The following is a 25,183-nucleotide window of genomic DNA, read 5'->3' on the forward strand; positions in this document are numbered from 1 at the left end:
CCCCCTACCCCAAAATTTTCAGTTACTCCTTAGTGCTTCCAGAATAAAATAACTTCTCACCCTGGCTTTCAGAGTCATCCTTAATCTCATACCCACCAAACATTCCACACTTATTCAACGTTTATAGTAAGTGTTTACTATGTATCAAACATTAAACTAAGTGCTGGGGATACAAAATTAAAAAAAAAGTTCCACCAATAAAGCAGCATACATTCTAGTGGGACAGACAATATGTAAATGACTAAGCTACAACTATAGTAGATGGAAGGTAATCTGCAAGAGAAAGTATTAGTAGCTGGGGGGAGATCAGAAAAGGCCTCCCAAAAGGGGCAAAAAAGAAAGGGAACAAGGCCATAGGTTACAAACGCATGGATGGAGTCTCTGAGGGCTAGTGTAGATGAGCTACAGAATATAAGGATCTTCAAGAGCTTTTAATTCCAGGCAAGAGTCAACAAGCTGTTCCTCCTGCTCAACATGCCACTTCCATGTTTTTGCACAGTTTATTTCCCATCCCTGGAATACATTCCCTTTCCTCAGAAACAATAGCTTCTTTCAAAGCTCACCTCTGGTATCATTTCCTATAAAAAAACCTTTCCTGATTTTCCCTAGACCTTAGTACTCTTACCTTCCTGAAATTATTTTATATTTACTTATTATCTGTAACTGTTATTACCTAAGCCACCCAAAAGCCTTTAAGTTTGTTTAATTGTTGTGCTTGTATCCCCAGTTCTTTACAGAGTACTTTAGGTATAACAGATGCTTAATGATTGTAAAATTGAGCTGAAGGATAAAAGTTCTTCATTTGCTTTAAAGGTCTTCCCATTTATCCAAATTGGTCTTTCCTTGCCAGCAGAAAGAGAAAAGGAGGCAGGCCCTCTACTAAATGGCATGCCATGCATTAGCAGTGCTTGTCTGCATTCGCAATCCAGTAAGGGGGAAAGAGAGTTAAAAAAAAAAAAAAAGGCCTTACCTGTAGAAGGTCACTGAGGTCAAGTAACATATCTGTGGGAAAAGTCAAGGACATATACTTTTCAGATGAAGAGCTAAGAAGAAAGCAGGCTATATAATATCCAAAATAATGTACAGAAAAAAGCAGTAATACAATTGGTACCACAAGATTGATGATAACATTTGTTTTATTACCCTTTTCTTAATAAATGAGGTACACTACAGATGGGAGACGCTACCTATGTAGTGTGACAATACGTCTGTATAACTGCTAGTCGTAGTTTAAAAAGGGGGAGGTGGTGGCAGGAGGGCTAAGATTGGGAAGTTAAAAGAAGCTTTAAAAATACAGTTTCGGGAGGGGGCAGAGCCAAGATGGCGGCTGGTAAGCAGGGACTAGAGTGAGCTCCGTTACCAAGTCCCTCCAAAAACCTATAAAAAATGGCTCTGAACCAATTCTAGAATGGCAGAACCCACAGAACAGCAGAGGGAAGCAGGGCTCCAGCCCAGGACAGCCTGGATCGTCTCTGGGTGAGGTCTATTCCACACGGAGCTGGGAGCTGGGAACGGAGTGGAGTAGAGCCCAGCCTGAGCAGCATGGACAATCCAGACCAGAAGCCGGGCAGAGGGGGCCCTAGCACCCTGAATCAGTGAGCTGCGGCAATTACCAGACCCCTCGACCCACAAACACCAAAGACTGCGAAGAAGGTTAGTGGGAAAAGCTGCGGGAGTAGAAGGAGTTCACGGTTCGGCTTCCAGCCCCGGGGGCAGCGGAGGTGGGGCAGCTACAGCTGTTGTTACTTCCAGCTCCAGGCCCACCTGGTGGGAGGAATTAAGTGGCGGATCAGAGCAGGGGTGCACAGCCTGCTGAAGATCTAAGCCCAGTTCGGGTTGGGGGTTCTTGGGGAAGGAGCAATGCGGGTCTGACAGAGATGGCACCTCCCCCCCAAATGTGGAACACAGAACTCGTTAGTCTACAAACAGTCATATCCCACTGAAAAACTCAAGGGTCAAGTTAGTTGGTTGGGAATATGGCCAGGCAGCGAAAACGCACCCAGATTCAGTCTCAGACTTTGGATTCTTTCTTTGGTGACAAAGAAGACCAAAACATACAGCCTAAAGAAGACAACAAAGTCATAGAGCCTACAACAAAAGCCTCCAAGAAAAACATGAACTGGCCCCAGGCCATAGAAGAACTCAAAAAGGAGTTGGAAAAGCAAGTTAGAGAAGTAGAGGAAAAATTGGGAAGAGAAATGAGAAGGATGCGAGAAAACCATGAAAAACAAGTCAATGACTTGCTAAAGGAGACCCAAAAAAATACTGAAAAATACACTGAAGAAAACAACACCTTAAAAAACAGACTAACTCAAATGGCAAAAGAGCTCCAAAAAGCCAATGAGGAGAAGAATGCCTTGAAAGGCAGAATTAGCCAAATGGAAAAGGAGGTCCAAAAGACCACTGAAGAAAATAGTACTTTAAAAATTAGATTGGAGCAAGTGGAAGCTAGTGACTTTATGAGAAAGGATATTATAAAACAGAACCAAAGGAATGAAAAAATGGAAGACTGTGAAATATCTCCTTGGAAAAACCACTGACCTGGAAAATAGATCCAGTAGAGATAATTTAAAAATTATTGGACTACCTGAAAGCCATGATCAAAAAAAGAGCCTAGATACCATCTTTCAAGAAATTATCAAGAAGAACTGCCCTGATATTCTAGAGCCACAGGGCAAAATAGAAATTGAAAGAATCCATCGATCGCCTCCTCAAATAGATCCCAAAAAGAAATCTCCTAGGAATATTGTTGCCAAATTCCAGAGCTCCCAGATCAAGGAGAAAATACTGCAAGCAGCCAGAAAGAAACAATTTGAGTATTGTGGAAACCCAATCAGAATAACCCAAGATCTGGCAGCTTCTACATTAAGAGATCGAAGGGCTTGGAATGCGATATTCCGAAGGTCAATGGAGCTAGGATTAAAACCTAGAATCACCTACCCAGCAAAACTGAGTATCATGTTCCAAGGCAAAATATGGATTTTCAATAAAATAGAGGACTTTCAAGCTTTCTCAGTGAAAAGACCAGAACTGCATAGAAAATTTGACTTTCAAACACAAGAATCAAGAGAAGCATGAAAAGAGGACCTACGAGGACTTCAAGGAGTGATGTCTTGACCTGCTCGTGAATTGTATTTAAGAGAGGCTGCTTTGCACAGTCATCAGCCTTACTTTCTGAATCATCAAAATCCAGTGGCAGGATGCAAGTCAAGATGACTGGCAATGGCCCAGGATGCAGAGGTTGACCTTGGCTCTTCAATGTCTGACCCAGCTGTAAGTGCTCCATAGCACCTGCTTCATTCACCTTCACAGCCCTTGGAACAAATCGTTCTCATCCACCCATTCCACAGGGGCAAGTCTTCACATTCTTGGGGTAGACATTCTCCTAACTCACCGATGGGTTTGAGACCTGTCAGGTACCATCAACCTGGTGTTTGGCCCATCTGCTAAAATAGTTTATGAGAGTGTGGCCACTGCGCGAGCTACAGCTTCTTGGAGCCATAGGTGAGAGTGCAGTACCAGGTGGATAAACAGCCCTGAAACCCTCACAGCAGAAGTGCTAGTCCTCCTTGAACTCCCCATGCACCCCACTAAAGGCCATTGTATACTTGAGAAGATGTAGTGGAAAGTGCTAGACTTGGAGTCCAAAAGACCTGGATTCACAATCTGCTTTGGGCAGTTTTCAGCCATGTAACTACGGGCAAGTCACTTAACCTCCAAGCCTCAGGTGTCTTATCTATAAATGGGAACATTTGTACCTGCAGTGATTTCCTCACAGAATTGTTGTGAGGAGCAAATGAGATAATTTGTATAAAATACTCTACAGAATTTAAAAAAAAAATACAGCTTCGATATTTTTTTAAACTAGATTGGCCAGAGGCAACATTACATAAATGCTTTTCAAGTGAACTTATTGAACTAAACAGAACCTGAGGGGTTGCTTCAAAACAGAAAATTCTGAGTGAAGATGATAAAAAATCTCTCTGAAACAGTGAAAATTAATCACTTTTACAAGTAGAATATAAAAGGCTATAAATGTAAAAATGTAAAATTTATATATAAAAGCAAAATGCACAAATTTATTATTTTATAAAACAGCAGCAGTCAAGACACTTTCAAAACATCAAACACATGCAAATAAATGCTCAGTGAATAAAAATAATAGCTACCATTTTAACAATGCTTAGTAAGTAGCCCACAAACATTATTTTATTTGGTCCTCACAACAACTTTGTGAGATCAGTACTACAGATATTATTAGCCCAATTTTACAGATAAGGAAACTGAGGTTCAGAAAGGTTAGGTGACTGTCCCAAAGTCACACAAATGAAAGAGCCAGAATTCAAATCGAGGTCTTCTAAGTCCAAATCCAGTGCTCTTTCTACCAGTACCTGTTATCATAGGAGTATATTGATAATATTTACATTTGAATTCATGTTAACATGTTACCCTGTGTGTATCTCCCTGTTTCAATTAACTGGAAACAGTTTACCAGAAACACAGTTGAAGAAGAGAGACATACACAGAGTAAAGGTAAAAGACTGGAGCACAATTTATCATGCTTCAGCTGAACTAGAAGAAGTAGGGGTGGGAATCATGATCTCAGACAAGCAAAAGCAAAAAATAGATCTAATTAAAAGGGACAAGGAAGGAAAATACATCTTGCTAAAATGTACCACAGACAATGGAGTAATATCAATACCAACCATATGCACCAAATTGTATAGCATCCAATTTTCTAAAGGAGAAGTTAAATGAGTTACAGGAGGAATTAGACAGTAAAACTATACTACTGGGGGACCTCAACTTTCCTCTCTCAGAACTAGATAAATCTAACCAAAAGATAAACAAAAAAGAAGATAAGAGGTTAATAGAATTTTAGAAAAGTTAGACATGATAGACCTCTGTAGAAAACTGAATGGGGTAGAAAGCAATATGCCTTTTCCTCAGTGGTACATGGGACCTACACAAAAATTGACCATGTATTAGGGCATAAAAACCTCACAATCAAACAAAGGCAGAAATACTAAATGCATCATTTTCAGATCATTATGAAATAAAAATTGCATTTAGTAAAGGGCCTTGGAAAGATAAGATTAAAAATGAATTGGAAAATTAATAAAGAAGTGGGTCAAAGAACAAATCATAAAAACAATTAACAATTTCATCAAAGAGAATGACAATAATGAGACAACATACCAAAATTTATGGGATGCAGCCAATGCAGTACTTAGGGGAAATTTTACATCTCTAAATGGTAATTTAAATAACTGAATTCAATAAAATAGAGGAAAAGCAGATCAATGTATTGGGTATGCAACTAAAAAAACTAGAAAAATAGCAAATTTAAAATTCCCAATTATATAACAAATTACAAATCCGGAAAACTGAAGGAGATTAATAAAATTGAAAGTAAGAATATCAGTGAATTAATAAGACTAATAGCTGGTTTTATGGAAAAAAATAAACCACTGACTAATTTAATTAAAAAGAGAAAGAAGAAAACCAAATTACCAGTATCAAAAATGAAAGTGGTAAACTCACCACCAATGAAGAAGAAACTAAAGCAATTATTAGGAGCTATTTTGCCCAATTTGTGTCAATAAATCTGACAATCTAAGTGACGTTAATGAAAATATACAAAAATATAAACTGTCCAGATTAAGAGAAGAGGCATTATAATATTTATCCCCATTTTAGAAAAAGAAATTGAACAAGCCATCAATAAACTACCTAAGAAAAAATCCCCAGGGCCAAGATGGATTCACAAGTGAACTCTATCAAACATTTAAAGAACAATTAATTCCAATACTACATGAAGTATTTGGGGAAAAAGGCAAAGAGGGAGGGAGTCCTAACAAATTCCTTTTGTGACACAAATATGATAATGATAACTAAAGCAGGAAGAGCCAAAAAGAGAAAGAAAACTATAGACCAATTTTCCTAATGAATACTGATGCAAAAATTTTAAATAAAATGTGAGGAAGAAGACTGCAGCAATATATCACAAAGATATATTTATACCAGGAACACAGAGCTGGTTCAATATTAGGAAAACTATAAGTAATAACTGACCATATCAGTAACAAAACCAACAGAATTTATATGACGCAGAATAGATGCAGAAAAAGCTTCTGACAAAATATAGTGCCCATTGCTATTAAAAAACACTACTGAACATAGGATAAATGCAGCTTTCCTTACAATGTTAAGTAGCATCTATCTAAAACCATCAGCAAGCATTATCTTCAATGGGTTAAGCTAGAAACATTCCCAATAAAATCAGGGGTGAAGCAAGGATGCCCATCATCACTACTATTACTAAATATTGTACTAGAAATGTTAGCTTTAGCAATAAGAAAAATAAATTGAAGGAATTAGAATAGGCAATGAGGAAACAAAACTATCACTCTTTGAAAATGATATGATAGTATTCTTAGAGAGCCCTAGAGAATCAACTAAAAAATTAGATGAAATAATCAAGAAATTTAGCCAAGTTGCAGGCTATAAAATAAACCCACATAAATCATCAGCATTTCTGTATATTATCAACACAGCCCAACATCAAGAGATAGAAAGAGAAATTCAATTTAAAATAAGTGTAGACAATATAAAGTATTTGGGAGTCTACCTGCAGAGACAAACCCAAGAACTATATGAATGCAATTATAAAACATTTTTCATACAAATAAAGTCAGATCTAAACAAACAGAAAAATATCAACTGCTCATGGGTTAACCAAGCCAGTATCATAAAAGTGACAATTCAACCTAAATTAATTTACTTATTCAGTGCTGTACCAATCAAACTAGAGCTAGAAAAAAATAACAATTAATCTGTAAAAAGAAATGGTCAAGAAAATCAAGGAAATTAATGAAAAAAATGCAAAGGAATGTAGCCTAGCACTACCAGATTTAAAACTATATTATAAAGCAGCAATCATCAAAACTATCTGGTATTGACTAAAAAAAATCGAGTGGTAGATCAGTAGAATAGGTTAGGTACACAAGACACAGCAGTAAATGACCATAGTAATCTAGTGTTTGATAAACCCAAAGACTCCAGCTTCTGAAATAAGAACTCAGTATTTGACAAAAAATGCTCGGAAAATTGGAAAAGAGCATAGTAGAAATGAGGTATAGACCAATTATCTCACACCATGTACCAAAATAAGGTCAAAATAGGTACATGATTTAGACATAAAGGGTGATACCATAAGGAAATTAGGAGAGGAATAGTTTACTTGTCATATCTATGGAGAAGGGAAGAATTTATTACCAAACAAGAGACAGAGAACATTACAGAATGTAAAATGGATAATTTTGATTACATTAAAGCAGGTTTCGCACGAACAAAACCAAACCAAGATTAGGTGGAAAGCAAAAAGCTAGGAAACAATTTTTACAGGAAGTGTCTCTGATAAAAGCCTCATTTCTCAAATATATAGAGAACTGAGTCAAATGTAAAAGAATATGTCATTCCCCAATTGATAAAATGGTCAAAGGATATGAGCAGGCAGTTTCCATATGAAGAAATCAAAGCTACCTACAATCAAATGAAAAAAAAATACTCTAAATCACTACTGATTAGATAAATGCCAATCAAATCAACTCTGAGATACCAAATCACAACTATCAAATTGGCTAACATAACAAAACAGTAAAATGATATATGTTGAAGATATGGGAAAATTGGAACACTAATATATTGTTGATGGAGTTGTGAACTGATCCAACCATTCTGGAGACTATTCAGAACTATGCTCAAAGGGCAATCAAACTGTGCATACTCTTTGATCCAGCAATACCACTACTAGGTCTACATCTCAAAGAGATTATGAAAAAATTGGAAAAGGACCTACTTTTACAAAAATACTTATAGCAACTCTTTGTGGTGGCAAAGAACTGGAAATTGAGGGGATGCCCATCAACTGGGGAATGGTAGAACAAGTTGTGTGTAATGGAATAGTATCATGCTTTACGGAATGACAAGCAGGCAGATTTCAGAAAAATCTGGAAAGACTTACAAAGTGAAGTGAGCAGAACCAGGAGAACATTGTACACAGTAATGATAATATCGTACGATGACCAATTTTGATAGATCTAGCTCTTCTCAGCAACACAATGATCTAAGACAATTTCAAAAGACTCATGATGGAAAATTCCACCCACATCCAAAGAATTGATGGAGTCGACATGCAGAGAGAAGCATACTATTTTTACTTTCTTTTTTGCATTTTTTCCTTTTATTCTGTTTTTTCTTTCACAACATGACTAATATGGAAATATGTTTTACATGATTGCACATACATAACCTATGTCAAATTCCTTACTGTTTTAGGAAGGGAAGAGGGAATGGAAAAAGGGAGGAAATCTAGAACTCAAAATTTTATTAAAAATGAATGTTCAAAATTGTCTTTACATGTAATTGAAAAAACTATTAAAAAAGAAAAGAAAATTATAGACATATAATAAAAAATGGAATCAATTATTTGCTTTCTAATCTTTTGAAAACCAAATTTTGGAATGAAAGTATGGCCCATATCTGTGTTTGAAATGATGTAACAAATTGGCAGAAATTACACATGTATCACGTATTATTCTGTTTTGCCAATTTGTTGATGATCCATATACTCCTAAATAGACTGAAAGGACTGATAAAGCTAGTGAGTCTGGTCTTCTCCAAGTACTGTACCTATCCCGCAGGGACTGGCACACAGCTCTGTACGTGGAAAGTGCTTTATAAATGTTTGCTGAATTGAACTGATGGGAAGCAAAGTTAACTTCATACTTAAAACATATGAATAATTTAACAAATTTTATGCAGGAGAAAAAAACATTTCACATTAAAAAAAATTACTGGCATGTTTTATCATTACAAGCATTACCTCAATTTTCTGAAAGGTCTCCTGAAACAAAGTAAAACAGCTAAGCACTAAACAAATCTATCAACACAGTGACCACATCGAAAGGCACATAAAACATTCCCTATCTGTATCATCCCTCCAATTTTCTATTTTAAATTTAAAAAAAAATCTGATACTTCGGCATCTCCCTCTCACTACCCCCCACTCCATTTTAAAGAGAAAAGATAAAACTAATTCCCTGTTAAAAACGATAAAAGTCAAGAAAAAAAGTCCTATTCTGCAACCTAAATCATTGATCCTCTGAAATCATGGATGGTCACTGTACTGACAACAGATCTTATCCAAAATTGCTTGTCTTTACCATGTCATTGTTACCATATAAACTGTTCTCCTAGTTCTGTTCACCATCAGTTTCTTAAGAGCCCTAAAAATTGTTTTTATAGCAGTGATGTTATATTACAAACTGTTCTTCTGATTCTGCTTCCTTCACTCTTCATCGGTTCATACAAATCTTTCCATGTCTCTTTAAAATGATGTATTTCCTCATTTCTTATAGAATAGAATTCCTTCATACTTATATCACAACTCATTAAGCCACTTCTTAATGAATAGGCATCCCTTTAGTTTCTAGTTTTTTGACACCACAAAAAGAGCCATTATAAATATTTTTGTAAATATAGGACCTTTTCATATTTTTCCTCTCTCGTGGGTTGGAGCCTTGAAGCTGTAAAGCTGGGTAAAATAGCATACATTCTTTAGTAACTTTTTTTGTGACTAGTTCAAAATTGCTTTCCAGCACAGTTGTTCCTATTCTCAGGTCTACCTATGTGCCTGTTTTTCCATAAACCCACCAACATTTTCCATTTTCCTTTTTTGTCATCTTTGATAGTTTGACAAGTATTGAGGAAGCACCTCAGAATTGATTTAATTTCCATTTCTCTAGTAATGATTTGGGGCATTTTTTTCATAGAGCTATACATAGCCTGGGTTTATTCCCTTAAGAACTGCTTGTTTATATCTTTATATTCTTTATCAGTTGGGGAATGACTCTTACGTCTATAAATTTGCCTAAGATCATGAGAAATGAGAACTTTATCAGAGAAACTGGATGTAAAAAAGTCTTCCCTAGTGAAATGTTTCCCTTTTGATCTTAGCTTTACTGGATATGTATGCAAAAATCTTTTAAATTTAATATAATCAAAATTATCCATCTTCTATTTTCTTTATTCCTAGTCATAAGCTTTCTATCTACAAATCTGATGCGAATTATTTTCCATATTTCTCTCATTTGTTTACAGTACAATTTTTTATATCTAGATCTTGAATCCATTTGGGACTCTCTTAGTATAAAGTGTGAGGTCTAAAAGTGTTGGTCTAAATAGAATTTTTTCTATACTGCTGACCAGTTTTCCCAATAATTTTTGTCAAACACTAAGTCCTTATCCCAGTAGCTGGGGTCTTGGTGTTTAACCAATACTACGATATGATAGGTATTGCTTCTGTACATAATCCATTCCACTAATCAAGTCTCTTTTTTTTAACCAATTATTCTAAATTATTTTGAGAATTCCTTATAACAGAGTTTGACAAATAGCACTACTAGCCCCACTCTGTTTATATTTTTTCATTATTTCCCTTGAGAAAGACTTTTTTTTAACCTCCATGAGAGTCACTTTTTCTAATTCTGATAGTTTGGAATGGTACCAAATAAGTTAATTTAGGTAGTATTGCCATTTTTATTATTCTATCCATAAGCAAATAATATTTTTCAAATTATTTAGGTCAGCCTTCAGTTCTGCAAAACAGTGGTTTATTTATGTATTATGTATTATGTATTTATTCAGTTCTTCTACAGATCTTGGTAGGAAACTCCCAGGTATTTTAAATATTCTATAGTTATTTTACATGGAAATTGTCTTTTTTATCTCTTCCTGCTCAATTTTATTGGTATCATATAAAAACTCTAATGATTTCTGTAGATTTATATCATGAGCATTTGCTGGAATTATATTTTACTTGATTGTGTGGGGTTCATTAAAGACATGATCATATTATCAGCAAAAAGTGATGATTTTGCTGCTTCTTTCCTATGCTTACTTTTCTTGTCTCATTGTCACAGTAAACATAGCTAGTACTATATCAAATAAAAGTGGTGAAAATGAAGATCCATGTTTCATCCATGATTGTAATGGAAAGGATTTCAGTTATATATAATGATGTCAACATTATATATAATAGTAGCTCTTAGTTTCAGATGTCTGCCATTCATCATTTTAAGTAAAGATCTATTTATTACTATGTTTTCTAGTATTTTTAAACATAAATGAATACTGCATTTTGACAAAATATTTTCTGTGCTTCGATTAATATATGATTTTTGCCCATTTTTGTCATTAATATGGTTGATGATGATACTAATAGTAGTAGTAGTACTAATAATGAAATGTTTATAAACCAACCCTGCATTGCTGGTATAGAGCCAATCTTGACATAGTAAATAATTACTGTGATATATTGTTTTAGCCTTTTTGCTAATATGTTATTTAACAATTTTTTTCTATCACTGTTTATTAGAGATATAGGTTAATAGTTTTCAATTTCTATTGTACCTCTCCCTAGTTTATGTATCAAGACTGTATCTGGTTTAGACTAGACCAAATGGCAAAAAGAGGTCCAAAAAGCCAATGAGGAAAACAATGCCTTAAAAGGCAGCACTGGTCAGATGGAAAAGGAAGCCCAAAAGCTCACTGAATTAAAATTAAGAATAGAAAATCTGACTTTCAAATACAAGAATCACGGGAAGCATGAAAGGTAAACAGGAAAAAGGGACCATAAGGGACTTACTAAAGTTGAACTGTTTACATTCCAACATGGAAAGATGATATTTGTAACTCATGAGACCTTTCTCAGTATCAGGGTAGTTGAAGGGAATATACATATATATATATAGATAGAGAGAGAGACAGACAGACAGACAGAGACAGAGAGACAGAGACAGACAGATGGCACAGGGGAGCTGAATATGAAGGGATATGTAAAAAACAGAATTAAGGGGTGAGAGAGAAATATACTGGGAGAAGAAAGGGAGAGATAGAATGGGGTAAATTATCTCAAATAAAAGAGGCAAGAAAAAGCTGTTATAATGGAAGGGAAGAGGGAGGAAGGGAGATGAAAGGGAAAACTGAACCTTACTCTCATCAGATTTGGCTTAAGGAGGGAACAATATACACACTCAATTGGGTATCTTACCCTACTGGAAAGCAGAGGGGAAAGGGATGGGGGGTGGTGGGGGTGGGAAATGACAGAAGGGAGGTCATACTGCGGAAGGGGGTAGTCAGAAGCAAACATTTTTGAAAAGGGACAGGGTCAAAGGAGAAAATTGAATAAATGGAGGGGGGCAGGATAGGATAGAGGGAAATATAGTTAGTCTTTCACACCATGACTATTATGGAAGTGTTTTACATAATGACACATGTATAACCTATACTGAATTGCTTGCCTTCTCAATGAGGGTGGGTGGGGAGGGAAGAAGGGAGAGAATTTGGAACTCAATGTCTTAAAAACAAATGTTAAAAATTGTTTTTATATGTAACTTGGAAATACAGGCAATGGGGTATAGAAATCTATCTTGCCCTACAAGAAAATAAGGGGGAAGGGGACTGGGGGGTGGGTATGGTGGTGATAGAAGGGAGGGCATGCTGGGGGAAGGGGTGATCAGAATGCATGCCATCTTGCAGTGGGGGGTAGCAGAGAGATGGGGAGAAAATTTGGAACTCAAAATCTTGTGGAAATGAATGTTGAAAACTAAAAATAAATATTTTTTTTTAAAAAAGGAAACCAATTCTACTCAATTGTGCTTAGCACAGTCCTTGGTATATAGTATAAATAATAACTGACTAACTGAAATACAGTTATCAAAATATTTTACAAAACAAAATCAGAGGCTCAAGGTTGAGAAACTCCCTGAACCTTCTCATTTTACAAATGAGGAAACAGAGACTTAGAAAATTTAAATGAACTGTCCAAAGTCACTCTGCCAGTAAGTATCAGAGCCAGGATTTTAACCCAGATCCTCTGCTTCCAAATCCAATTCCAACTCTGTGCATTATACCAATAATCTATAAAACATCTGCCACTGGAAGAGGACTAAGGAAAACAAGGTGCATACATTCTAGGTTTTAGAAATTGACAGACTACTGTTCTCCTTTCAGAACTCCGACAAATAGACGTTCATTTTCATAATTATACACATTTCATTAAAATACTATATCAAAATCAGAATCAGAGAATCTCAAAATTCTAGAAATGGAAGGAATCTCAGAGGTTATCATACCCAATCCATAAGTGAACAGGAATTCTCTATAAGATAATAATAAGTAACCATCTAGTCTCTGCTAGAAAACCTCTAAGCAAGAGGAAAATATGAGACCTCAGATTCAATTTTCATTTAAAGATAAACCAAAGGTAATTTTAACTGGTGTATTCATTGTTTGGGGAAAAGTTAGGGAAAAACCAAAAGGAAGACAAGTAACATTTTGCAACTGAAAGGATACGAGGTGTTCCTTCGGTGCGGCAAACCAAGTAAAGACATGCAGCAATGACATGTGCCATTTTTCTCCCACGTGTAAGATGCTTGCTCACTGCCATCTTGAAGAAGTTAAATGCTGTATCAAGGCAATGTTGATTTAATTGTAACTGATTTCCCAAGTGATGAATCTGACGCTTGCCTAGAAAATAATTTAAAAACAATTAGAAGACATAATTTTACATCTAACTTATCACAATTTTATTGAAAAAGCATAAGATTTTATACCAAGTTCATTTTCAAATAAAAGATATGACCAACCCAACAATTAAGATCTAAGGATAAAATACATCTTCTGAATTTATGTAAAATTTAACAAGTTTATATGTCAAATCACATTTTATCATAATTAATGACTGCAAGTGGTATTCGCAATATTCTGCATTCAGAGTTCCCTACTTCTGCAATAAAAGGAGGAAGGTGCTTTTTTCATCTTTTAATGGATAATGACTTGGTCACTATAATTACAGAGCACTGCATTTTACAGTTTTTTGTTTTTCTTCCCATTTTCATAGGACCTGTTCCGTATGCTGTTTTCCTGCTTCTCATTATTTCACTTTGCATCAGTTCATTTGAGTCCATCCATGCTTCTCTGAATTTTTCTTACAGTACAGTAATGTTACATTCATGTCAACAATTACATTATTAACATAATTTAATGAGCCATTCTCCAAATGATGAGCATCTACTTTATTTCGTTGTTGCTGTTCAGTTGTTCAGCCATATCTGACTCTTCATGACCCCATAGCATACCAGGCCCTTCTATCCTCCACTCTCTCTCAAAGTCTCTCCAAGTTCATGTTTGCTGTTCCCACAATACTATCTATCCATCTCACCCTCTGCCATCTTCTTCTCCTTTTCACTTCAATCTTTCCCAACATCAGGGACTTTTCCAATGAGTCCCATCTTTTCATCATGTGGCCAAAGTATCTATTTGACCTTCCAATGAATAATTTGAATGAATTTCTTTAAGAATTGACTGATTTGATCTCCTTGCTATCTAACGGACTCTCAAAAGTCTTCCTCAGCACCACAATTTGAAAGCATCAAATCTGAGACACTCAGCTTTCCCTACAATCCAATTCTCACAGCCATACAGCGCTACTGGAAAAAGCACAGCTTTGACTATATGGACCTTTGTCAGCAAGGTGATATCTCTCCTTTTTAGTATGCCATCCAGATCTGCCATAGCTTTTCTTCCAAAGATACACCTTAATTTCATGGCTGCAGTCACTGTCTGCAGTGATCTATGAGCCCAAGAATATAAAATCTGATACTATTTCTATCTCTTCTCCCTCTATTTGCCAGGAAGTGATGGGATCAGTTGTTAAGATCTTAGGTTTTTTTTGATGTAAAGTTTCAAGCAAGAGGTTGTCCTTCATCTTGCCAAAGTCAACCTCTTCATAGACCTTTGATCCTTTTACCTCTTGTCCTGTCTAGCAGATTTACCAAACTATCACTCCTAATTTGTAATCTTAGATCTCTCCTTACCCTATCTACTGGCTCTTTCCCTGCCTGCCTACAAATGTGTCCATGTGTCTCCCATGTTCAGGTAACTCTCACTAAATTCCACTATCACCTCTAACTTTCTCTCCTCTTCTCACCTATCTCCTTGTGATAGTCTTTTATACTAGGAGACTGAAATTCCTCTCCTTGTATTCTTCTAAAACCTCTGCAATCTGACTTCCAACTTCATCATCCAACTGAAAATGCTTCCTCTGAAGTTACCAGTGATCTTCTAATCACCAAATATAATGGCTACTCCTCAATCTTCATGCCTTTGGACCATTCTGCAGTATCTGACACAGTGGTCTACCTACTCCTAAAAAATCTCTTTTCTAGTCATTTTTTTTTTTTGCATTCCAAGTCTTCCATATTCTTCTGACCCTGTTTAACAATTCCTTTTGATCTCCTTTGTTGGATCTTCATCCATGTCATTTTCAAGGCTCTGTCTCGGGCCGCCTTCTTTTTCTTCCTTTATACTCTCTTTTGGTGATCTTATCAATTCTCCTATGTTCAATTATTATCTTTATGCAAAGGATTTCCAGGTACACATATCTGATCCTAGTCTCTTTCCTAAGTTCCAGTCTTATATCACTGTATTGGTAATTAAGGTGGGATTTTTTATTGTTTTCTCTTTAAGAATGCTAAAGTAACCAAGTACCTTTGATTTAAGTCTGGCTAGGTGCTAAGGCCCAGGCCCACACCCTTTTGCTGATTAGGTTGAAGCCTTCTGGGCCAGCCCTAAGAAAGGTATATAAACTCAAAGGTTAGCATTTTGTTTGGGGCTATCACTCACTGGAAGAGTGTTGTGTGATTTGACCAGACTCTGGGTAGCCACTGTTAAGGAGCCCCCTGGCTTGAAAACGCAGATGTTGGTGCTTCCCTGGTAACTATGTACTGAGATGTTGGACAGAAAGCTGGAAGCCTGTCTACTGGTTTGTGTTATTTGATCTGTTGATGTTTTCTGTTTGTAATATCTATTTGTATTTGCTCTGAAGTTCAGGGTGCTGGCTTTTCCCTTGAGCTAAGTGAATTATATATATTCATATTTGATTAAAGTGAGATTGTTAACCCCTCAAAGTTGCTTTCCTTAGAAAAGCAGATCAAAGAACCTGTGCTAGTAGCCCTTCTGTGTGCTGGTGTTATTGGTCTTACACAGTCACAGTAGCTGCTAGCTACATTGCTGTTACAATCACCAATTGACTATCTGACATTTGAACAGGTGTCCTATAGGTACCTTAAGCTCACTAAATCCAAATCAAAACTATTCCTCCCCCAACCTTTCCCTCTTCCAAACCTTCTATATTACTGTCAAGAGCACCAATATCCTTTTTGTGTGCCAGGTACTCAACCCTTGTGTAATCCTTGAGTCCTCAGTCAGTTACAAAAACTCTCATGTATTCAACAGCTTTCCTATACATCCTCTTTTTTCCACTCACACAGACACCACCTTAGTTCAGGTCTTCATTACTTCTCAGAGAAGTTTCTAATTGGTCTCCTTGGCTCAAATCTTTTCCAATGCAAACTCCACAAAGCCACTAGAGTGATTTTCCTAAAGCACAGGTGTGACTAGGTCATGCCCCTACTCTTTAAACTATAGTGTTTTCCTATGACCTCTAGAATCAAATATAAAATACTTTATTTGGTACTTAAAACTCTTTATAACCTAGCACATCTTACTTTCCAGTTTTTTTCTTTATTTTGTTTTACCTATTGTTCCTCCCACTACAAGCATTCCATGGCTCAACAATACTGGCCTACGTGCTACAACTCATATACTCTGCTTCATATCCCATCTCTGTGCCTTTTCACTGGCTTTCCCTAATGCCGTCTTCCACCTCTAAAAATCTCTGCCTTCAAGATTCATCTAAAATACTACCTTCTCCAAGGAGGCTTTTCTGCGGCACCCCCAACTTTAAGTGCCTTCCTTCCAAGTTTATTTTCCATATATGTTGTATGTATCCACCTATATACACATTACCTCTCCCACTAGAATATAAGCTATTTGAGTGGAACGGTTTTTACTTTTTCTTTCTATCTCCAGTACTTAGCACATACCTCTTATTATTGATTTTGAGCAATTTTTAAATGCTTCTTCAAAGTTTGTAATTCTTCTTTTGAGAACTGTTTGTTCATATGACTTACTGCTTATTCATTGGCTTTTGGGATTATATATATTGTTAGTTCTTTATATAGCTTAGATAACAGATACTTTGGGATAAAGACTTTGTCCCAATAAACTTTTCTCCCTTATCCTAATTGCACTGATTTTACACATCTATTTTATCTTTTGTGAACATCTCTTTCTATTCTTTGGCTAACAAATCCCCTAGCCATAGACAGGTATCTGATCTATCTGTCATCTAGATTTTCATGATGTGACTTTCAATATTTAGGTCAAATATCTGCTTTGTATTTACAATGCTATGTGAAAAGCATTTATTAAACACTTACTATTTACCCAACACTGTGCTGAGTATTGCAGATACAAATAAAAGTGCAAGCAAAGACAGTCCCTGCACTTAAGGAGCTTATGTTTTAATAGGGAGATACATAGGTGGTATAAAGTCTAAAACTAATTTCTGCCAAACAACTTTGCAGCAAACCCAAGAGCATTTGTCAAAAATGGGGTTCCTTCCAAAAAAATGTTACTCCCAAGTTATCAAACACCAAGTCATTGAATTCAATTGTTTCTAATTCCTCCTTTTTTAGTCTGTTCTACTGATCTTTTTTATTTGTTTAGACCATAAATGCTTTAAAAATATATAATATAAGATCTGGAAATGTTATACTCCATTCATTTCTACTTTATTTTTTATAAACTCCCTAAAGACTCTAGATCTCATTATTCTTCCAAATTAATTTTATTATTTTGGCTAGTTCTATGTATTATTCCTTTGGCAGTTTGATTGGAATAGTACTCATTACTCATGAATACTCATGAGTATTCATTAATTTGGACAGTACAATTAGACGAATTCAGGAATGACCAATGCAAAATGATGGGGTTCTGACTTCTGCCTAGTATTTTGCCCAGCTACAGAGAGGAGGAGATTGAGTCTTTCTGACTTCTGCCGCCTTTTGCCCAGCAACAGGTGACAGCCCAGCAATAGGGGGGTGGGGGGTAAGAACGAGTCTTTCTTTTAACAGCTTACTAAGCAATGGCCTTGTGGTTTCACATATATAATGATTAGATCTTGGGCAATCAGTTTTTATAATTCCTAGAATCATTTTTCTTGCCCAAAGACCGATTCTTGAAATTGTTTTTCTTGCTAAAAGACCCTAGCCACCAACCATGCATAAAACCCACATCCATGCTCATACCTCCAACACTGCCCCCCATCAGGAAACCGTGCAAGAACCTGCATGATCTATACCATCAGCTCATGGTAAACTGCCCAGAATTTATGTATAAATATGCCTCTTTTAGTTCTGTATGCTGCTGGTCCTTTAAGAACTAAGCCCGCATTGTTGTGCGTAATAAATCTTGCTCTGACAAAGAGACAAACTTGTTCTCCGAAATTCTTTTCCAAGCAACCCCAAATCCAACCAACATACCATCACTCCTCATCACAAAAGAATAACCATTGATGATTTCATTTCAAGTTTGAAAGAGGTCTCTGTCTGCACTATGTACCTCACAGGGCTCTTTTGAAACAAGCACATTGTAACCTATAATCAGTTACATTATCTAATATTTACACAAATGGAAATTTAAAAGGTTCAAACAGCTTACGGCGTACCTTTTCAGAAATACAACATATGTGCAACAATGGGCAACCCCTAATTATCCACAACAAAAACTACTTTTAGAATAATTCACAGCTACCAACCTGCTTGTTCAATTGTCCACATTTTGCTACTATCAAAACCAATTCTGTCCTCCACTGGCACATATAAATAATTAGGAGCTCACTCCTCTAGAGTATCTTAACATTAATATAATCTAGCACCCGAATTCAAGAGGAACAAGTACCATTTTGAAGAGTCTGAGCTCTGGATTCCTTTCCCAGGTTCACATGGAAGCCTCCTCCTACTGATGGAATTTTGCCTGCACCTACAAACATAGAAATTAGAAGAAATTACTGAAGATATAAGATATTCTGTAATTCTAGTGCTATGATTTTTCCATTACATATGGTCCAATATTCTCTTAAACCACAAAAAAAAAGATTGTTGTTCAGTCATTTTAGTCATGTCCAACTTTTCATGACCCCATTTGGAGTTTTCTTGGCAAAGATATTAGAGTAGTTTACCACTTCCTTCTCCAGCTCATTTTACAGATGAGGAAACTGAGGCAAACAGGATTAAATGACTTGCCCTGGGTCACACAACTAGTAAGTATCTGAAGTCAAATTTGAACTCAGTCTTCCTGACTCCAGGCCCAACACTATACCACTTAGCTGCCTGTAAAGGTAAAAAGGTAGTTTGTAAAGTCATCTACGGAATATTCCAGATTAATCCAGGTACTATTAAGCCCAGTTAACTAGAGGATGAGTTTTTCCATTCCCAAAAGGAGCCCACTTGGGAAAAGCTGCTAGGGAATGACTTTCAATATGGTCATTCAGAGTTAGAGGCAGAGGCTTAACTTGAACCTAGGCCTTCTAATTCCTAGTCCAATGTTTTTTCTATATCATGCCATCTGGTACCATCTGGTTATCTCTCTCTCTCTCTCTGTCTCTCTCTCTCTCTCTCTCTCTCTCTCTCTCTCACACACACACATACACACACACACACACACACACACACATACACACACACACAGAATAACCATGGAATGGGTAAGAAAAACAAATGCTTCTAAAAGATTGACTTAAAAAAATCATACTTAATGCTAACTCCATCCCTTACCCTCCACTCCTCAAATACTTTGATGGCATTTGTAGTTATACACAAAATAAAATGCAAACTCTCCACCCTCTAACTGAAGGTCTACAATAAAGTTCCTCATCTTTTCAGCTTTATCTCTCACCACTGTGCTCCTCAATAAAATTCCTCTAATCTAATCAAACTGGTCTTCTCCATAGCTCCTACAATTATAAATACATTTATAGGATAACAGGATTTGACTCAGAAAATAGAACCTTATATATCAACTACTTCAGGTGTCAAAGGCATCTATGCCAGGTGTTTAGGCAAACCAACTAACTGTAAAACTCAATGCTCTAAAATTAAATAAAATGTAATAGGGAAATGTTTAACAAAATAAAATATAACAAAACACAGATAACGTTAATTTGTGGTTTTCTAAGTCAATATGTAGATCTGTTTCTATTTGACTCTGACACCATCGATCTAGGCCATAGCCCAGATTTTTACAAATGAGGAAACTAATATGCAAAGATGTTAAATGATTTACCTATGTCACATAAATGGTAAGTAGAAGGTAGAGTATTTAAATGTAGCATGCTGTTCAGTCATTTTCCATTGTGTCTGACTCTTTATGACCCCTTTTGCAGTTTTCTTGGCAAAGATACTGGAGTAGTTTGCCATTTCCTTTTATAGCTCATTTTACAAGATCAAGAAACTGAGGCAAACAGAGTTAAGTGGCTTATCCAGGGTCGTACAGCTAATAAGTGTCTGATTTGAATTCAAGAAGAAGAGTTTTCTTGACTTCAGGCCCAGCACTCTGTCCACTGTGCCACCTAGCTGCCTTCAAAACATCATATGTAATGTTCCTGGGTTCATATCCTTCGTTGTTGCTATTCAGTCATTTCAGTCATGTCTGACTCTTCATGAGTTTGGGGTTTTCTTGGCAAAGGTACTTCAATGGTTTGCCATCTCCTTCTACTCAGAGTATCTGACTCCAAATCCAACATTTCCATTCCACTATACAATATCACTCCCTCTATCTAAAATTCCTTCCCACTTTCCTTCTATCTACAAAGATGGGTGAAAACAGGAAGAATACAACCATTGTTCCCTGAAAGAATCTCCATATAGAAAACTCCCAGAAGTTTCAGAGACAAAATACAAAAATTCCAGGCCAAAGAAGAAATAACTACAAGCCGGAAAGAAAGAATGCAATTATAGGATGACACAAGACCCAGCAGCAACTACTCTAAAGGAGACAATATCTTGCAATATGATATTGTAAAAGGCAAAAGACAAAGGCTAAAATCAATGATAACTAATCCAGCAAGATGTAGTACAATCTAATGGAAAATTAACGGAAAGTCAAATGGGGGGAAAAATAGAGCCTTAATGGAACAGAGCACATTTAGACATTCCTGATAAAAAGATCAGAGCTGAGTAGAAACTTTCACAGGATTATCATAGATTTAGAGCTGGAAGAGACCCTCAGAGACCATATAATGCAACCCCCTCTTTTCAGAGTCAAGAAAAGAGAGGTTTAGTGATATCCCTAAAGTCTAATAGGTAGAAGTAAGAGTCTGAGAATTGGAACATGGATCCATGGGTCCTTTAACTTCAAATCTAGAATACTTTCCACTAAAAGACAAATAGAAACTGAGAAAGGTGAACACATTTGAGCAATTGGAAAAGATGAAATAATAAAGTATTTATAGTCTAATACAAGGAGACGATTTAAGTGTTGCATCGGAATCTGAATGTCTTCAAGGGTCACAGAAAGTGTTATGTAAGACAAATATAGAGGTGATGCCAACACTAGGCACATATCCCTTAGAGAGCAAAAGAGAGAGGGAAAGGACCCATAGGTACAAAAATATTTTTAACAACACTTTTGTTGTAGCAAAACAACAACAGCAACAAAAAAAACTAGAACCAAAGAGATACCCATTAATAGAAGAGAAACTGAATAAATTATGATTATATGAATATAATGGAATCCTATTGATACATATGAAATGATAAAAATGAAAAATTGAGAGAAACTTGGGAACACTTGAATAAGCTGATGCAAAAGTGAGCATAAGCATAAGAACTATTTACACAATGACTTTGACATTATAAAAGAAGAAAAAAGAGGGCCACTCCCTTCTTTCTTGTACTGGGCACTGAAATCCTTCAGAAGACAGATTTCTGTTTTGCTGTGATTTGGATAAACAGGTCTTCTTCATTGTGGAATTGATATCTGATATTCATAGAACAAAAAACTTTGGAAACAGCTGATCTAGTCCAGCCCTCTAATTTTACCGATGAAGAAACTGAGCCCCAGGAAATTTTGACTGACTTGCCCAATATCACACAGCTATACTAAGGAATAACCTCCTCAGCAAGAGATGGCAGCTGTGGAGAGGCAGCAGGATAGCTTGTTGACCTGAGGAGGGGATTTTCATGAAGAGTTCCTACCTGAAGGATCAATATATGGCCCTAATGCTGGAGGAGCAACAAAGGCCTGAGCCACAATGCAGAAGAGCAGAAGTTGGACTTTGCCCTCCTCTACTACTACTATACCACCACCACCACCACCACCACCACTACTATGACTGCTAGTAGCTAGGAATCTTAAATAATTCTGATAAATGGATGGGAAGACACAGCCAACCTGGGGGCCAGGAAAACCTGGTTTCAAGTCCTGCCTTTGACCTACTGACTGTGTGACGCCCCCCTCCTCCCACCTCCCTGGAGTTTACATTCTATTGTGAGTAGAGAGCAACACGTACATAGAGGCATAAATACAATGTATCTGAGACTTTAGACAATGTCTGTGTTCCTCTGAAACACTGAGGTTGAATGCCTTTTAAAAAACCACTTTATTGTCTGTTTTTTAACATTCTTTTCTTTTCAGATTTTGAATTCCAAATTCTCTCCCTCCTTCCCACATCTATTGAAAAGGCAAACAATATATCATTTATACCTGTGAAATCATGCAAAACATTTCCATGCTAGTCATATTTTTCAAAAAAGCAAGAAAAATAAAGTGAGAAAATGATACTTCCAAAAAAAAAAAAAAGAAGAAAAAAAAGCTTTAAAAGTCTTAAGAACTCTGATCCAGGCAATGACTGATCATCATTCCAGAAGATTTATGGTGAAGCATGACTCCCAGCTCTTGGTGTAATAATAATGGACTGGAAGTGCAGAATGAGACAAACATTTTCACACATGACCAATATAACAAAAATTTCTTAGAGGAAGGAAGAGAAGGAATAGAGGTTGGGGGGGAGTAGATAAGAAGAGGGAACTGGAGAAAGGCATCCAAGATGCCAAGCATAACTGAACTTCAATTCAGGCACTGAAAGATTTAGCAGACCAGATTGGTAAACTACTGTCTGATTAAGAGCGCATTGGTAATGGGACTGGTACTATCAGATGAGAAGAGCAGTCAGATATCCAGCAGTCAAAACAGGTAGATGAGATGAGCAGTGTTATGAAATACTAGAGAGAAGAGAGTATCAAGAAGAGGATGACTGGCAGTTTCAAAGGTTGCAAAGAGGTTAAAAAAAAGATAAGGATTAAGAAAAGACCACTGGATTTGGCAATCAAGAGATCATTTGTAACTCTGGAGAGAGCAATTTCAGTTGAGTGAAATCAGAAACCAGACTGCAGAGAGCTAGAAAAGAGGAAAGGATGTAAAGGCACAGCCTCTCAAGGCATTTAGCCACAAAAGAGAAAATGATCACGAGCAGGGGAAAGCGTATCAAGTATGTTTTTTTAAAGATGGGGGGAGACATGGATGTCTTTGTATCAGTAAAAGATTGAGAGTTGAGAGAGAGCAATTAAAATTTACTATGAGTAGGGAAGATGAGAAAATCTGCAGAAAACAGGAGAGAATGGGCTTACTTGTACATGTTTGCCTTGGCAAGAAGGGCCATCTCTTCATATGAAACACAAGTGAAGGAGGAGATAGCGGCAGAAAGCATCTGAATGAAGAACAGTGTAGTAAAGGGTACCCTCAGAGAATGGCCTCAATTTTTTCAATGAAATATGAGGAAAGGTTCTTAGGTGAGAGGGTGTTGGGAGGGGGAGCTACAGGAGGTTTGAAAAGGGATGGAGAAGTTTGGAAAAGTCACTGTGCTTAAGGGGGATACTGATATCACTTTAGAGAGATGTAAACTTATTGCCTTGTCCCAACAAGACTCCAGATGAGATTATTTTGCATAAACTTGCAATGGATCCAGTCAGCACGGTTCTGTGATTTTCTCCAGTTTTTTATGCAGTAGTATATGGATAGGAGCAAAGGGACTGGATAAATAATCCAATATAGTATTTGGAAAAGAAAGATCTTCTACCAGATGAAGAGGCAAGGGACTCCAGAGAAGAAGAAAGAGTAATGTTGAACTGTTTCACTAAAGGAGTCAAGAAGGGGAAGTGAAGAGAGAGTCCTGGGGGTGATGGCCTTGGAAAGAATGGAGGGGTGCTAGAACTGGAGGGCATGATGAGGATAAAGAACAGGGTTTGGAGTTGCAAGGTAGAGAGAACAGTGGAATGACCCAACGGATTATGATCAGATAAAGGAATTTCAGAGGTCATAAACATGGATGTGGAACACATGAGTATTGGAGCAATCAGTCAAATCATTATTCTGTGTATAAATCAGTTAATTCCACCAACATTTACACCAAGTATCTGCTACTACACACACACATACTCACTGGACTAAGCACAGTAAATAGAACAGAAAAAGAAGAGGTGGTACTTGTCCCCAAAGAGTTAGCTATACACACACGAATGTAAACAACTAGGATCAATTGCAAAGCAGCAAGTGTGAGAAAGGTGAATACAGTGCTGAGGAGATACTAGGAATGATTATCATAAGACAGTTAGGGAAGTTAACTCTTAATTGGACTTTTTAAAAGTACTAAAAAGAAGTTAGCTTGATTAACTGTATTCTCTATTTGCCTAACTCCCTTCTTCTCAACAGATTCCCAATCTACAACTTCCTCAAGCATGGCTAATTTTTCTCAGTTTAATGACTCTAAAAAGCCTGCCTGTTTCGTGAGGTCATAGCCAAAATATTTCTCTCTTCCAGTAATGAATGGCTTACCCTCAATTGAAAGAAAAGTACATAAAACATTTCCACTTCTAGATTCTTTATCTAGATTCCTAGAATCTAAATAAAGTAGCAAATAACCTGATACTTATGTAGGCTTTTTAAGATTTGCTTATCACTTGGCAGGCAGCTAGGTGGCTAGGGAAGATGAGAAAATCTGCAGAAAACAGGAGGGAAAAGGATTACTTGTACATGTAGAAGGGTTTGCCTTGGCAAGAAGGGTCATCTCTTCATATGAAAACACAAGGGAAGGAGGAGATAGCGGCAAAAAGCATCTGAATGAAGAAGGTGGCACAGTGGATAGAGTGCCAGGTCT

General features: G+C 36.7%; 1 protein-coding gene across 1 annotated transcript in view; it reads right to left on the reverse strand.

Annotated features, from left to right (window-relative positions):
• Positions 1-25,183, reverse strand: part of BRF1 (BRF1 RNA polymerase III transcription initiation factor subunit) — a 159,245-nt gene that overhangs the window by 116,199 nt on the left and 17,863 nt on the right. The window contains 3 exon segments of the mRNA XM_036748768.1: positions 971-1,002; positions 13,420-13,593; positions 18,931-19,011. Coding sequence (XP_036604663.1) covers positions 971-1,002; positions 13,420-13,593; positions 18,931-19,011 — 287 coding nt within the window.

Source organism: Trichosurus vulpecula, chromosome 3, assembly GCF_011100635.1.
Source record: "Trichosurus vulpecula isolate mTriVul1 chromosome 3, mTriVul1.pri, whole genome shotgun sequence".
Classification (NCBI taxonomy): Eukaryota; Metazoa; Chordata; class Mammalia; order Diprotodontia; family Phalangeridae; genus Trichosurus; species Trichosurus vulpecula.